At 40.0% G+C, this 14,378-nt stretch overlaps 1 protein-coding gene across 2 annotated transcripts; it reads right to left on the minus strand.

Moving 5' to 3' along the window:
- Positions 1-1,352: 1,352 nt before the first annotated feature.
- COX18 (cytochrome c oxidase assembly factor COX18) lies at positions 1,353-14,316 on the minus strand. 2 transcript variants are annotated; one of them, XM_007998853.3, is made up of 6 exons: positions 13,836-14,316; positions 12,553-12,653; positions 9,827-9,990; positions 9,348-9,469; positions 6,377-6,484; positions 1,353-3,585 (listed from the first exon to the last, which is right to left on the minus strand). In XM_007998853.3, exons 1-6 carry the CDS (start codon positions 14,166-14,168, stop codon positions 3,412-3,414), a joined length of 1,002 nt encoding a protein of 333 aa, XP_007997044.3. In that variant the 5' UTR covers positions 14,169-14,316; the 3' UTR covers positions 1,353-3,411. The 2 variants fall into 2 exon arrangements, with proteins under 2 accessions (XP_007997044.3, XP_007997043.3); XM_007998852.3 differs by having other exon boundaries at positions 9,348-9,472; positions 13,836-14,313.
- Between the last annotated feature and the right edge of the window lie 62 nt (positions 14,317-14,378).

Here is a 14,378-nt window from a genome sequence, read left to right on the forward strand (position 1 = left end):
AAGGTAAACTATGCAAATGAAAGAAGATTCATTTATTTGAAAAGGGAGTATCTGGAGATAGGAAAAACCAAAGGTGTTTTTTCCTACTTTCTTTTTTGTAGAGACGAGGTCTCACTATGTTGCCCAGGTTGACCTGGAACTCCTGGCCATAAGGATCTGCCCTATCCTGAAGCTTTCTAGGGGTCCCCAGCCACCAGTCATCACATGAGTATACAAAAGACACTTAAAACTCTGCAGATTCCGCTGGACGTCAGGGATTGGGGATAAAGACCAAATACGTATTTCACAATATTATAGCACCTTACTGTTTGCGTCTCAGCAAAAGTGACAAACACAGTGGGAAAAGGAGACTGATTTCCCTTATGCCATTACAAGAAAAATATCTCAGTGAGTACACAGTAGCACACACAGTAAAGGCAAAGTTATTCCAGAGGTAATGTGTAACTGCCAAAATTTTCCTCAAATTCTTTCCTCTTTTTATTATGACGCAAGCTGCACACACATTTCTGCCTCTGCATATACATGTTGCAAATATAGTCAATTTGCATTATTTGTGGTATTTATATTCCATAAAGTTCACAAACACTGAACTAGTGAATACCAAACCACTGCTCCTAGAAAACATACAGGGTTAGGTTTCTGCAAGCTTTGTTTTTGTCAACAGATCAATACAACATATTGTTGATTCAGTAACACTGAACTCTCTGCCAACAGCATTATAACTCATGCACGAATGAAGCTTATCTAATACACTTAATTTCTCCTTAAGGCACATCACAGTCTTCTTGAGCTTAGGAACATTAGACAGCACCCCAGCAGGACATTTGGAGGCCATTTTAAACAGTGAAACCACCAACAAAAAGAACAGAAATTAGCAAGACATGGGACTAAGTAGACTCAAAAATGATACATGTTGACAGTATAAAAGCTGAAACTAGAAGGCAAAGTACCATTTGTTTGACTTCTGTTGGGAGGTGACTCACATTTTTCGCCTACAAATGGCCTCAAAAGCACTTGTGCAAATACTGGTTCTGGGGTTATGGATAGACTTAAGCAAGTAGGCAAATTTACAAATATAAAATCCACAAATAATGAGGATGTTTCAATTCCTTCCATGTGGTTGGGAAGCACAATTGCCTCAAGAGGACAGTCAGAAACCAGGACTAGGAACTTACATGAAAAAAGAAACTAGTCTTAATTGCCACCATCTATGTCTAAAATAAATTATTGGGGAACCGCAGTAACATGACAAGCAGAATTCTTATCTCTGTGCAATATACATTTTTTGTATTAAAAAACAACTTCATTAAGTAGGTGAACTAAAATTTAAGAGACATCAAAGAAATGACTAATGAATTTCACTTTAGTTTTTATTTTATTGTAAAACATTGAGATGGAATGACAGGGTTTCCCAGAATCAGGTCCATATTTTAACTAAATGAAAATTTATGATTTATAGTCTTCTCAAATACCTGTCATACTTGGTATCTCAACCAGAGCTAATCTTACCTCTTTACAAATTAAGCAAGTAACTGGATCCACAATTTATAACACCTGTCAATTTTTCCTGTATTAAACCTCTATCATAGTTTAAGCCTATTAGGGTACTTAATCCTTACAAATAAACAGGTTTAAAATCACCTCAATAGGCAACTGCCCTTCTGGTTTTCTTCTTTGACTAAACAAACTGAATGCTTAAGATTTTCCATTTCGGGTGCTAGCAGTACATGGTGCTACACTCTGTATTCCAGACTTCTTAAATTACAGAAAAGGGAATGTACACTTTTTGTATTCTTTCTGAGCAGGACTGGAGGCAACATCATCTACCATGCTAGGTACTTGTATGCATGTACTACTCTACTGCATATATTTCAAGTCGCCGCCCCCTTTTCTTTTTCAACCATGCATTAACTCAGGATCAATGTGTGTTCCATTAGAATAAGATTTATTCACTAGGAGTTGCTAGTAAACCTTCTCGGTATCAATGAAGTCCCCGTATTTTGAGTCCTAAGATTTTTCTGAAGAGAAAACCATACATATATAGCCTTTTTTCAGATGCTCAAAGAGGTCTAAAATCCTCTTCACCTCCAAAATAATAAGAAACATCTCAGCCGGGCACAGTGGCTCATGCCTGTAATCCCAGGACTTTGGGAGGCCGAAGTGGGCAGATCACTTGAGGGCAGAAGTTCAAGACCATTCTGGTCAACATGGTGAAACCCCATCTCTACTAAAAATACAAAACTTAGTTGGGTGTGGTGGTGCATGCCTGTAGTCCCAGCTACTCAGGAGGCTGAGGTAGGAGGATTGCTTGAACACGGGAGGCAGAGGTTGCAGTGAGCTGAGATCATGCCACTGCACTCCAGCCTGGGTGACAGACAGAGATTCCGTCTCATTAAAAAAATTAAAAAAAAAAAAAAAATGCTGGGTGAGGCGGCTCATGCCTGTAATCCCAGCACTTTGGGAGGCCAAAGCGGGTGGATCACTTGAGGTCAGGAGTTCCAGACCAGCCTGCCCAACATGGTGAAACCCCATCTCTACTAAAAACACAAAAATTAGCTGGGTGCGGTGGTGTGCACCTGCAATCCCAGCTACTTGGAGATTGAGGGAGGAAAACTGCTGGAACCCGGAGGGCAGAGGCTGCAGTGAGCTGAAATTACACCACTGCACTCCAGCCTGGGCAACACAGTGAGACTCCATCTCAAAAAAACAAAAAAAACAAAAAAAAACATGAATCATCTCACTGATCTTCTTATTTTACAAAACAGTAATATGCAGTATTGCTTAATTTGACATCATTCAGTAGCTAACCCTATTCTCCAAAGTTCTGGTAGCTCTAACAAACTGTAACTTTATAAACAGAGACAGGCACTTTGGTTCTATTCTAATACTTTCACAATTAAACATACTGCATTTATAAGATTTAAAAGATTTAAATTACTGTCAAATATATCTGGATTGCATCTTTTTTTTTTTTTCCTTTCTCTTTGACAGAGTTTTGCTCTTGTTGTCCAGGCTGGAGTGCAATGGAGCGATTTCAGCTCACTGCAACCTCTGTCTCCCAGGTTCAAGCGATTCTCCTGCCTCAGCCTCCCAAGTAGCTGGGATTACAGGCGCCTGCCACTATGCCCAGCTAATTTTTTTGTATTTTTTAGTAGAGACGGGGTTTCACCATGTTGGCCAGGCTGGTCTCGAACTCCTGACCTCAGGTGATCCGCCACCTCGGCCTCCCAAAATGCTGGGATTACAGGCATGAGCCACCGTTTCTGGTCTGGATTCTATCTTAATGTACAATATTTCATGAAGTTCATGATTTTAAAAAAAAGGAAATCAAATAACATCTGAATTTCTAAGTCTAAATACATTAAGGTGATAGTGACTCTTGCAACTGTTTTTAAATTATTGGAAAATATGTCATTTTCTTGAAATGAACTTGGTATTAAAGGCAGCAAATATGTCTTTATAAGGAGTCTCTGAATCTGACTTGGTCGATGGTATTCGGCAAAGTTGGCGAAATCCAGGAGAACGCAGCAGCAAGTTCTGTGAAAGACCCATGAAGCTGGAGCATAACCAGTAGAGAACAATTGACTATAAAGAGAAGACATAAATGTTAGCATCTGTAATTCTACCAAGACATCACAGTCCAGACATAGGCAGGCAATAAAAAAGAAAATGACAATCTTTGTAAACAGAAGTATGCCAAGACTGAGCAAGACTTGCAGCAGCTACTAGATTCCTGAGATGGATTAAATAGACAGGTAAAAAAGGTTACAGACAGACCAAAAAGCAAAAATAAAGGGAAAAGAGAAGTATGGAGGGTAGAAAGTAAAAAGAAGCTTAGGCAGAGGCTCAAGAGAGATCTCATCTCCCTTCTTCCACAATGGAGCATACTTTTTCCCCACGAAAAGTCCTGTCCAGCTGCTTACATACTGAAGGTGGAATACTGGAAGCGTGGCATTTATGATGGCAAACTTAGCCTCCCTAGACCTCATTTTCCCCATATAGTCATCTATCTTCCAAATATTTCCCAATAGCCAGTTTCTCAGTGTAGTAAGGAATGCATTTTCTTTGCTTTCTTCTGAGACAAACAGTCTCAGCATTATCTCCAAATTTCTTTTGTATTACCATCTTGAGCAGCGGTCCCCAACATTTTTGGCACTAGGGACCATCTCATCTATAAGGCATTAGGGACTGTCCTCATCTATAAAGTCGGGGCAGTAACACATCTACCTCAGAGGATTGCTGTGAGGAATAAATGAGATAATTCGTGTAGAGTGGTATGCAAGTATGTGGTCCACATTTAGCACTTACATTTGTTATTTGTTCCAAAGTCAGTCTTTAGGGGCAGAAAGTAGCACATCCTCAAAGGTAGATTAGCACAGTAGTTAAGAGGAGGCGCCAAACTGCTTAGATGTGTGTTAAGACTCTATCACTTATAGCTAAGTGACCTCGGATGAGGTGCTTAACTGCTCTGTGCCTCACCTTCCTCATCACCAAAGTGAAGATTATAATAGTACCTTTATCGTTGCGCTGTATAGTACCCCAATTATATGGGGTAAATAGTACCCCAATTATATGGGGTAAAATATATAAACCATTTAAAACAGTGCTCAGCACAAAGTCAGTGTTAAATAAATACTGTCTATCATCATCATTTGACTTACCCACCAACAGAAAAGAACCTGAGCCTAACTACAGCAGACTATAAGTTGACAGCTAAGTATCAATCTCCCCTCTTCCGTAGTAACAAAATCCTAATTTTTATTTGAGTAGGCTGTCATCTAAAAAAAAAAAAAAAAAAAAAAGAAAAAGGGGAAAAAAAAGACTATATTTCCTTGCCTCTTCTGCAGTGAGGGATGGCCATAAAACTACGATGTTAACACAACTGTTTGGTGGAACATCTGGCAAGTGTCCTTAAAAGGTGCTGACTACACTTGAGGCACCCTTTACTATTCCTGCATGATAACAAGCTCTAACAGCCATGACCATAGTGTGCACTTGAAATCACAGGCTGTGGACAACAAAGCAGAAAGACAGCAGCAGTCTGGGTCTCTCATCTTCATGGACTTGTCCAATTACCCCTAAGCTGCTTAATCAGATTTCCTATAATTGACAGGATAAATTTTGGGTATTTAAAGCATTGTGTTCTAGATCTCTTGTTACTCATTTTGAACTCAATCCCTCCGTAAAACTTAACTGCTTGTATTTTATCTGGGGGTGTCTTCAGTATATAGCTGGTATGATTTCTCTGTGGAAATGTAGTGAATCTGTGCTGTTCTACTTTTACAGGGTATTTTATGACATTACTACTACTATGTAAAAAGTTCTATAATAGACACTCATTTCATTAATTCTCACAGGCATTATGATATCTATTTTAGAGATGAACAAACTTATTCTGCATAGGATTAATGACAGTATTATGTTCAGTAACAGCCTAAAAAATATATTTTGATGCCAAAAACATATTGCTTTAGATTCCTATAAAAAATACTGTGGGCCAGCTGTGGTGGCTCACACCTGTAATCCCAGTACTTTGGGAGGCTGAGGCAGGTGGATCACCTGAGGTCAGGAGTTCGAGACCAGCCTGGCCAATGTGGTGAAACCCTGCCTCTACTAAAAATACAAAAATTAGCCACGTATGGTGGCGTGTGCCTGTAATCCCAGGTACTAGGGAGGCTGAGGCAGGAGAACCACTTGAACCTGGGAGGAGGAGGTTGCAGTGAGCTGAGATTGTGCCATTGCACTCCAGCCTGGGCAACAGAGCAAGACTCCATCTCAAAAAAAAAAAAAAAATACTATGAAGTAGTTTTATATATGCTACACCCTAACTATTAACAACAACTGAATTCGACTTTATGTGTTGGCTCTGAGTAAACATAGAGATATACCCAACACAGCTTTTGCCTCCTTAGAAACTTCTAAAGTATTTGTGGGAAACATGCAAAAGACTGAACTGCAAACATAACTGCTTCTTTTTCTATTTCTGTAAAGTTTAATTAGGTATATACAGGGATAAGTTTACCTATTTCACAGAGTTGTTATGAGATTAAATAATACCATACAGGAACCCAAATGGTCTTAGCATTTTGTTTTGTTTCTTTTTTAAGTGCTAAATTCTTTGCTCCAGTTTACATAGGTAAAACTAATTCAATATACCAAGTAGTCAAATGGAAGAAATACTATATTCATGGTATTACGCAAAACATATTGCAAGATTTAAAAAAGGCAAGAAATAGAGACAGATTAGTTACCACAGAAATACTGATTTGGTAAGGGATCAAGTGAAGTTCAACAGAAGAGGCAAGATCCCAGCCAGTCTAAGCTAAAGTCAGAGAGGATTTAGCACATGCTACACACAATGTTGGTGCTGACTCACTGAGGGTACCGTTGCAGCAACTGGAATCATCAACACCGACATTGCACGGACAAAGTATGTAACATATTTCTGCAAACGAGATATTCCAATTTTTTGTAGAGCAGAAATCTGAAGGGGTAGAACATATACATGCATAAAGATTATTAAAATGCATATTAAATCAGATAAGCTTTAAAACATAAACTGATTTTTCACTGGCGTCCATCTACACTTTAATAAAAGTAATATATATATACACAAAAAACACTGATTAATCTATATGGCTGATCATCTTTTTATTTTTTGAGACTGGCTCTTGCTGTCAAACAGACCAGTTTGAGGCTGGTCTCAAACTCCTGGGCTCAAGTGATCCTCCCGCCTCCTCCTCCCAAGTAGCTGGGATAATAGGCATGCACCAACCACTGCACTCAGCTTGATCATCCAACTTTTAAAAACCTTAAAAACTGGCCTAGGTGGAAGGATCACTCTAGTCCAGAAGTTTGAGACTACAGTGAGCTATGATTATGCCACTGCACTCCAGTCTGGGCAATAGAGCAAGATCTTGTCTCTTAAAAACAACAACAACAACAACCAAAAATCCCTTACTAATTATGTCAAATTCTTAAATTCTTAAATGACACTTTTTTGGCCCAAAGTGTCAAAAAACAAGGGCAATGATTTAAATGGTAGCTATTGTCACAGCATTCTTCAAGCTCCACTTAACAATGATTTATATGGTAGCTACTGTCACAGGATTCTTCAGGCTCCACTTAAGAATTCTGCATAAGGCGCTGGGGGCCTGTAATCTCAGCGCTGTGGGAGGCCCAGGCAGGCCGATTGTTTGAGCTCAGAAGTTTGAGACCAGCCTAGGCAACTAGGCAACATAGTGAAACCGTCTCTACAGAATATACAAAAATTAGCTGGGTGTGGTGGCATCCCTGTAGTCCCAGCTATTTGGGAGGGAGACTGAGGTGGGAGGATCGCTTGAGCCTAGAAGACACAGTGAGCTGAGATCATGCCATTGTACTCCAGTCTGGGAGACAGAGTAATACTATTTCCAAATTTTAAAAAAGGAGGAAAAAAAACACAAAAACCAAACTTCTGCACAATTATGACTCTAGAGCCAAACTACGTAGTTTTACATTTTTATGCCTCACTTTCTCTGCATTAAAAAAGGATAATATTTGGCTCACAGGGTTATTCTAAGAAGTAAATAAGTTGACTTATGTAAATTGCTTATAACAATGCCTATGGTCAGGCACAGTGGCTCACATCTGTAATCCCAGCACTTTGGGAAGCTGAGGCAGGTGGATCACTTGAGGTCAGGAGTTCCAGACCAGTCTGGCCAACATGGTAAAACCCAGTCTCTACTAAAAATACAAAAAATTAGCTGGGTGTGATGGTGGGCACCTGTAATCCTAGCTACTTGGGAGGCTGAGGTAAGAGAATCGCTTGAACCTAGGAGGTGGAGGTTGCAGTGAGTGGAGATCACACCAGTGTACTGCAGCCTAGGAAACAGAATGAGACTCTGTCTCAAGAAAAAACAAATAAACAAACAAACAAAATGCCTTGAACATAGTGTATGTTAAGTAAGAATAAGCTTTTAATAAGCTTTTATTTTTCTTTTAGAGATGAGGTCTCTCTGTCGCCCAGGCTGGAGTACAGTGGTAGGATCACAACTCACTGCAGCCTCCATCTCTTGGGCTCAAGCAATCCTCCTGACTCAGCTTCGAGTAGCTGGAACTAGAGGCACATGCCACCATGCCCCACTATGAAAACACTTTCATTAGTCTTTAGAAGACATAGAGGAAAAGACTAGGGGATTGACATTGATTCAGTGTAACCTCGTGCTTATCACTTCCTTCTTTCTACCAAATATTCACTGAATACCAACCACAGGGGACGGTGCTAGTGCTCTTAGGGAAACATATTTGGACTACAGGTAGAGTCTTTCCTCAAGAAACTTTCACTCAAGACCTTATATTATATCATCTTCATTTTCCTCATCTGAAAGAATAAGGAGTGTATTAGATTTCACAAACAGGGATCAGAGGTCATGAGGTCTGGGAGATCTCTCCTGAGGTAAATCATTTTTAAGATTTCTTCCAGTTCAGTCTGTTCTACTCAGAGTCTGAGAATAATTTATGAAATTATATTCATGCCTTCCCTAAACTGCTGAGTAAAGCAGCCTGTGATAAGGGTTAAGACATGACTGAGAGAGCTAGGCACAGTGGCTCACGCCTGTAATCCCAGCACTTTGCAAGGCCGAGGTGGGTGGATCACCTGAGGTTAGGAGTTCGAGACCAGCCTGGCCAACATGGTGAAACCCTGTCTCTACTAAAAATACAAAAAATTAGCTGGGTATGGTGGCGTGCACCTGTAATCCCAGCTACTCAGGAGGCAGAGGTTGCAGTGAGCCAAGACCGTGCCATTACACTCCAGTCTGGGCAACAAGAGCGAAACTCCATCTGAAATGGAAAAAAAAAAAAAAAAAAGACATGACTGAGAGGTCACATTTTCTATGTGTATGTTTTTCCCATTTCATCTTATAAAGACATTCAATGACTTCTTTAAGGTCATAAAGCAAGAAAATAGCAGTCAGGGCCTGACTGTGTTCCCCGCCTACAAATTTACATATTAAATAACACACACCCAACACCACTCTATTGTCAGAATACAACCAGATTGACTAGGCATCTTCATTACTGTTTTTACCAAAAGCAAATCACAAAATTCTATGTATCAGAATCATATAATTTTGAAGCTGAAAGAAACTTGGAAGTGTACTAATTCAGTGCTTTTACTTTAATTTCGAGAGTTCTGAGGCCCACAGAGGCCTAGGCCAATGCCTGATGTGGAACCAGGAACAAAGGGATCTCACTTCTAACTCAGAGCTATCTTCACCAACTCAAACAAAAATAGATTTGAAGTCAGAATAGCAGCAACAAAAATCCCAATAAATGGCAAACAAATTTCATTTAAAACTACTGACCTCCACTATTAACAAATTGATGACGCCAACAGAGATAGGCAGAATCCAAGTGGAGTCCGGTGCAGTGAGGTCAGGAAACCACAGAATACCACCAGTAGCTAACTGTTCCCGAACAGAAAAACCTGCTAAAATAGTTTTATAAATAAAACAATAGAAGTCCTAAAAACAGCAGAGAAAAATATATAAGACATTAATAAGTAGTCTGACAATTCCAACAGTGTCCCTCACAGGAAAGATCTGCACTAGATTTATTCCAGTTTTTCACTCACAATATATCTATTTTTTTCTCAATACAAAATGTTGTTCTCAACACAATCTGTTTACACTTAAGACTTTGAATTCTATGCTCTTATAAGGAAGATATTGAACATATCCTAATTGTGAAAAGTATATATATATATATATATATATTTTTTTTTTTGTTAGTACAAAGACAATGTTAAAGAACTTCTTTGGGAGAAGACTTATATAATAATTACCTTCTGAATGCGCTGCCCCTGTGCTTAAATTCCGGAGAGCAAAAGACACGAAGATCCACATTGGAAGCTGAATCCAAACCAACACAGTGGCTTTGAAAGGGTGGCAGTTATCTCGCACATATAGTTCTGAAATTATCCTCTTCATATTCTTTAGGTAAGTGAGCCTAGATTGAGGTTAGTGGAAAAAAAAGGGAAAGAGAAAATGTCATCTAAGAATCATCCTTTATTTCCATAGCACAAATAGTGCCTGCTGTAGTTATTAGCTAAAGGATTTGTATAAGGGTTTCAGCTGTCACAGGCATGTTAAGGGGTTCCCTAAACAACAGGCAAATAAAGCCTTTTATCAAAACTTCTACAATATGGTAAATAAGCTACATAATAATCTGAAATTGTCAGACTACAGGCTTTGTCTCTGGTGGTCTTTGGCTGATTAGGCTTTTAAAGTAAATTTCACTACTGACATGGTATAACTACAATTAATATTGGAAATACGGAAGCTAAAAGCAAACTTTAATCAAATCTCTCCACTCCAGCCAAACTTAATCACTTCATCTCTGAATATACCTTTTGGAGCTATGTGGTTTTATACTGTGCATGCTCTTGGCCTGTCAAAATAGTCTCCATTTTTCAATCAACTATCTCACAAAGATATTTTTAACCTGTTTCTCTGTTAATCATATTAGTTACTACTGTTTTTTTTCCTGAAATTTTACTTTTTAGAATAGTATTCCTTCAGGTCCAAGAGAATATGAGTTAAAAAACAAAAACTAAAGTATTCTTGAGGGGAAAGTCTTCTATTTTATTCATCTTTAAATCTCCTGTATCATACATTTTGTACAGAGGAGGCATTCAATAGTTTTTCTGAATTTAGTCAAATTATAGTGTATAATAAGACAGTACACAAAGACATTCTAGGTCCTTCATAATTTCACATCTGCCTATTCTTCTAATTTTATCTCGTTACTCCTCTAGACACCTGCATATTCTGGTCCCTGAATGACTTTAGTTCGTCCAACAAATCAGACTTCCGCATAGGCATGCCTTTGGAAGTACTGTATTATATCATCTGTGTGGAAAGCCCACTTTCCTGGCTGTCCAGCTGACACACTGTCTTTCACCTTTGAAGACTCAATACTATTGAATGCAGGAAGCTGGCCAACACTGTGGCTTGCACTTGTAATCCCATCTACTTGGGAGGCTGAAGTGGGAGGATTGCTTGAGGCCAGGAGTTTGAGACTGGTGTGAGCAACACAAGGAGACTCTGTCTTGTTCAAAAAAAAAAAAAAAAAAAAAAAAAAGAAAATGCCAGAAGCCCTCAGATGAAAGAAACATCTCTAAGGATGTATCTGGACAACCATCCTGCCAGTACGGCTTAAGCAAAGTGCCATAAGTCTTACCTAGGCTGCGTTGATAACCCAGACAAGCAGCTATTAATTTGGTTCTTTTGGCCTATGGCTGAAGCTTTCAACTTCTTTGATCAGTAAAATTTCAAAACTATAGTTCTGTCAACTTTTAATTTTTACCAAATAAAGGCATTAAACTATCACCACGATTTTTTAAAATGTCAGATCTTTTTAACACTAAATAAAGGACACAATCTCATATTAAAAATAGTTGGGAAATTTACACCTATATAAAAATATATGGTTAATAATATATACATAACACAGATTGATACCACAAAGCCCTTTTTCATTGCTTAAAAAGGAGAATAATTTGTCATAGTCTAATAAGGATCAGAGTTTGGGAAACTGATTAAGGAGTTGATTGAAGCAGGAAGGCTTGTAAGTTCCCAGTAAATGAATGCAGACATCCTTGGGCACAATCAAGCACCCTTAGATTGGGACTTTCCAAGAACCCAGGCAGACAAATGCACAGAATAATCACAAAGGATGGACAGTACCTTAGCTATCGAAGTGTTTCTACTGTGGCACTTATGTTTTCTACCTCCTCTTTCCTGTGGGCTATTACCTGCTGTATCTTTTCCAAATGGTCAAGATTGTAAATAACCTGCGTCATTTGTTGACAAGTATCACAAAAAAATGGCAAAGTACCTTCATCCTGCGAAGCCTGCCCTGACTTTCCTTGATGATCTAGCTCCTTGTACATAATCTTTATAGAGTAGTTAGTTCACTGACATTATTATTTGATTACAGGTCTTTTTCAATAGGCTGGAATCCCTAAAGAATAGGAACATGCTCTTATCTTTGTCCATTTATTTCTTTGCTTTCAGTCCAGCATATGAAACTATCATGCCATATTAATAACTTATGAAAATGTAAAAGAGTAGGCCAGGTGCGGTGGCTCACACCTGTAATCCCAGCACTTTGGGAGGCTGAAGAGGGTGGATTACCTGAGGTCAGGAGTTCGAGACCAGCCTGACCAACATGCAGAAACCCCGTCTCTGCTGAAAATACAAAATTAGTCGGGCATGGTGGTGCATGCCTGTTAATCCCAGCTACTCGGGTGCTGAGGGAGGAGAATCACTTGAACCCGGGAGGAACAGGTTGTGATGAGCCGAGATCGCACCATTGCACTCCAGCCTGGGTAACAAGAGCGAAACTCTGCCTCAAAAAAAAAAAAAAAAAAAAAAAATTATATATATATATGTAAAAGAAATACTTTACTGCCAAAACTACAGACTACTCAAACTTATAATTAACATCACTATTTATGTGTGTGTGTGTGTGTGTGTGTGTGCTCTTACATGGATATAATTTGCTTACCTGGCAACTCTTTCGGACCACCCCAACTGATTTGCACGAACTACAACTTCTTGGTTAAGATGCCTGGCAATAGCTTTTATTTCTGGCTGCAAATTTTCCACCTAGCTAAAAAATAGGTTTTGTTATGAGCATATAAAAGATCTTTATTCACAATCACTCAGAATTTTTCACATTATTCCCTCGAGTCATTTAAAAATGTAGTTTACTGATCATGTCAAGAAACCTTAAGTCTAAGCACAAGATGTTAATTTGCTTAAAATGTCCTCAGTCACAACCAAATTCACAATGTATACTTATCCATGTGATCCTGGGTAAGTAACTTAACCTCTAAAATCAGGTTCCCTCACATATAAAATATATAACAGCACCTACTTCACAGGGTTATAAGTATTAGATGAGAACTGCACCCTGAGCTTTACTGTTCCATCTCTAGATTTCCTAGTAATGTAAGCAGAGAAAACAGTTGTTTGTTAAGAACCTTCCACTGCGATAGCCACAAATCAAAAACAAAAATAGCATTTATTCCTGCCCTGTGTTCATTCTTCCTGTAAAATGGCTCACTGCCTTAATGTTGCTGCTGATTCCGTTCCTGTTTTGTTTCCGGTTTTTTCCCCCATGCTCACAACTTGAAAACATGAAAGCCACTATTTTTGAAATATCCCATTTGAATAATCAAGCACTTGAACCCGTATTATCTGACTTGCTCTGATAACGTTGTGAAGTAGGCAAGGAAGGTACTGCTATCCTTATTCCTCAGAAAAAAGGATTCAGCAGTAAAAGTTCAACTGACTGCGACCGACCAGACACAGTCTTAGTCCGGCCTGGACAAGAATCAAGTTCGCAAACTGTTAGTCCAGTAGTTTCTTCCTAATAAAAAAGATCAGCTGGAATACTTTGGGACGAAAGATGCTGCAGACATACTGGCTGTTAAAACTTTTAAGACATGAATTTTATAGGTTTCGCCAACACAATTTCTTCTGCGACTGATTTCTTTGACTCCGTTCCCCGAGAGCAAGTATAGTAACCACTTGTGCTTGGAGTACAAATCCAGTAGGACAAACGAAATGACAGGTACATGTATCACAAAATATCTTATTTAACACACCTAATGCTAGTTAAATTACTTTTAACGCTAAAATGGTCACAATGAAATGGTCACGATGATTAAGCATTAAGCACTGCAGCAGGCAACATCGTGGTATCGAAAACCTTGAGTGAATGTCGGCCTTCCTACGCCGCAGGGGTTGCAGCGCAGGGTACGCGCACGGCTCGGCGCCCCTCACCTTGGCCAGGATGTAGTGCTGGTAGGCGGCCAAAGGCAGCGTGACAGCACCCCGCAGGGCCACGGTGGAGAGCAGAATGCTGCCCCACCAGGGCAGGCCCGTGGTGGCCTGCACGCCGAGCAGTACTTCTTCCGCAACCCGCACCGGCGAAGACGCGGCCAGGGCCTCGTACCAGCCGTTCGCATGGACTGCAGAGACTGGTGCCACTGCCCACACTGAGATAGTGGGGCGTTTGGCGCCGCTCGTAGGAACCGGCGCAAGCGCCGGGTCCCTAGCCCGCAGCTGCAGGGCAGGGAGCGGCCGCAGCCACCGACCGCCGAGTCGGCACAGCATTTCTGCACCACGGCAGAACCCGGAACCCGGGCTTCACAATCCTGCGGACATACACCAGCCAGCCAAAGCTGTTAACGCGCACGCTTCTGCAACAGCGGGCATAAAGCGCATGCGTATCCGCCTGCAGCCGCGATTGACCTTCCTAGTCAAGCCGGTGACGTCTTGCGTCGCAGTTGATATGACGCAATAGATAGGAAGGTCCCGCCTTTC

Source organism: Chlorocebus sabaeus, chromosome 7 (assembly GCF_047675955.1).
Source record: "Chlorocebus sabaeus isolate Y175 chromosome 7, mChlSab1.0.hap1, whole genome shotgun sequence".
In the NCBI taxonomy this organism is placed as follows: domain Eukaryota; kingdom Metazoa; phylum Chordata; class Mammalia; order Primates; family Cercopithecidae; genus Chlorocebus; species Chlorocebus sabaeus.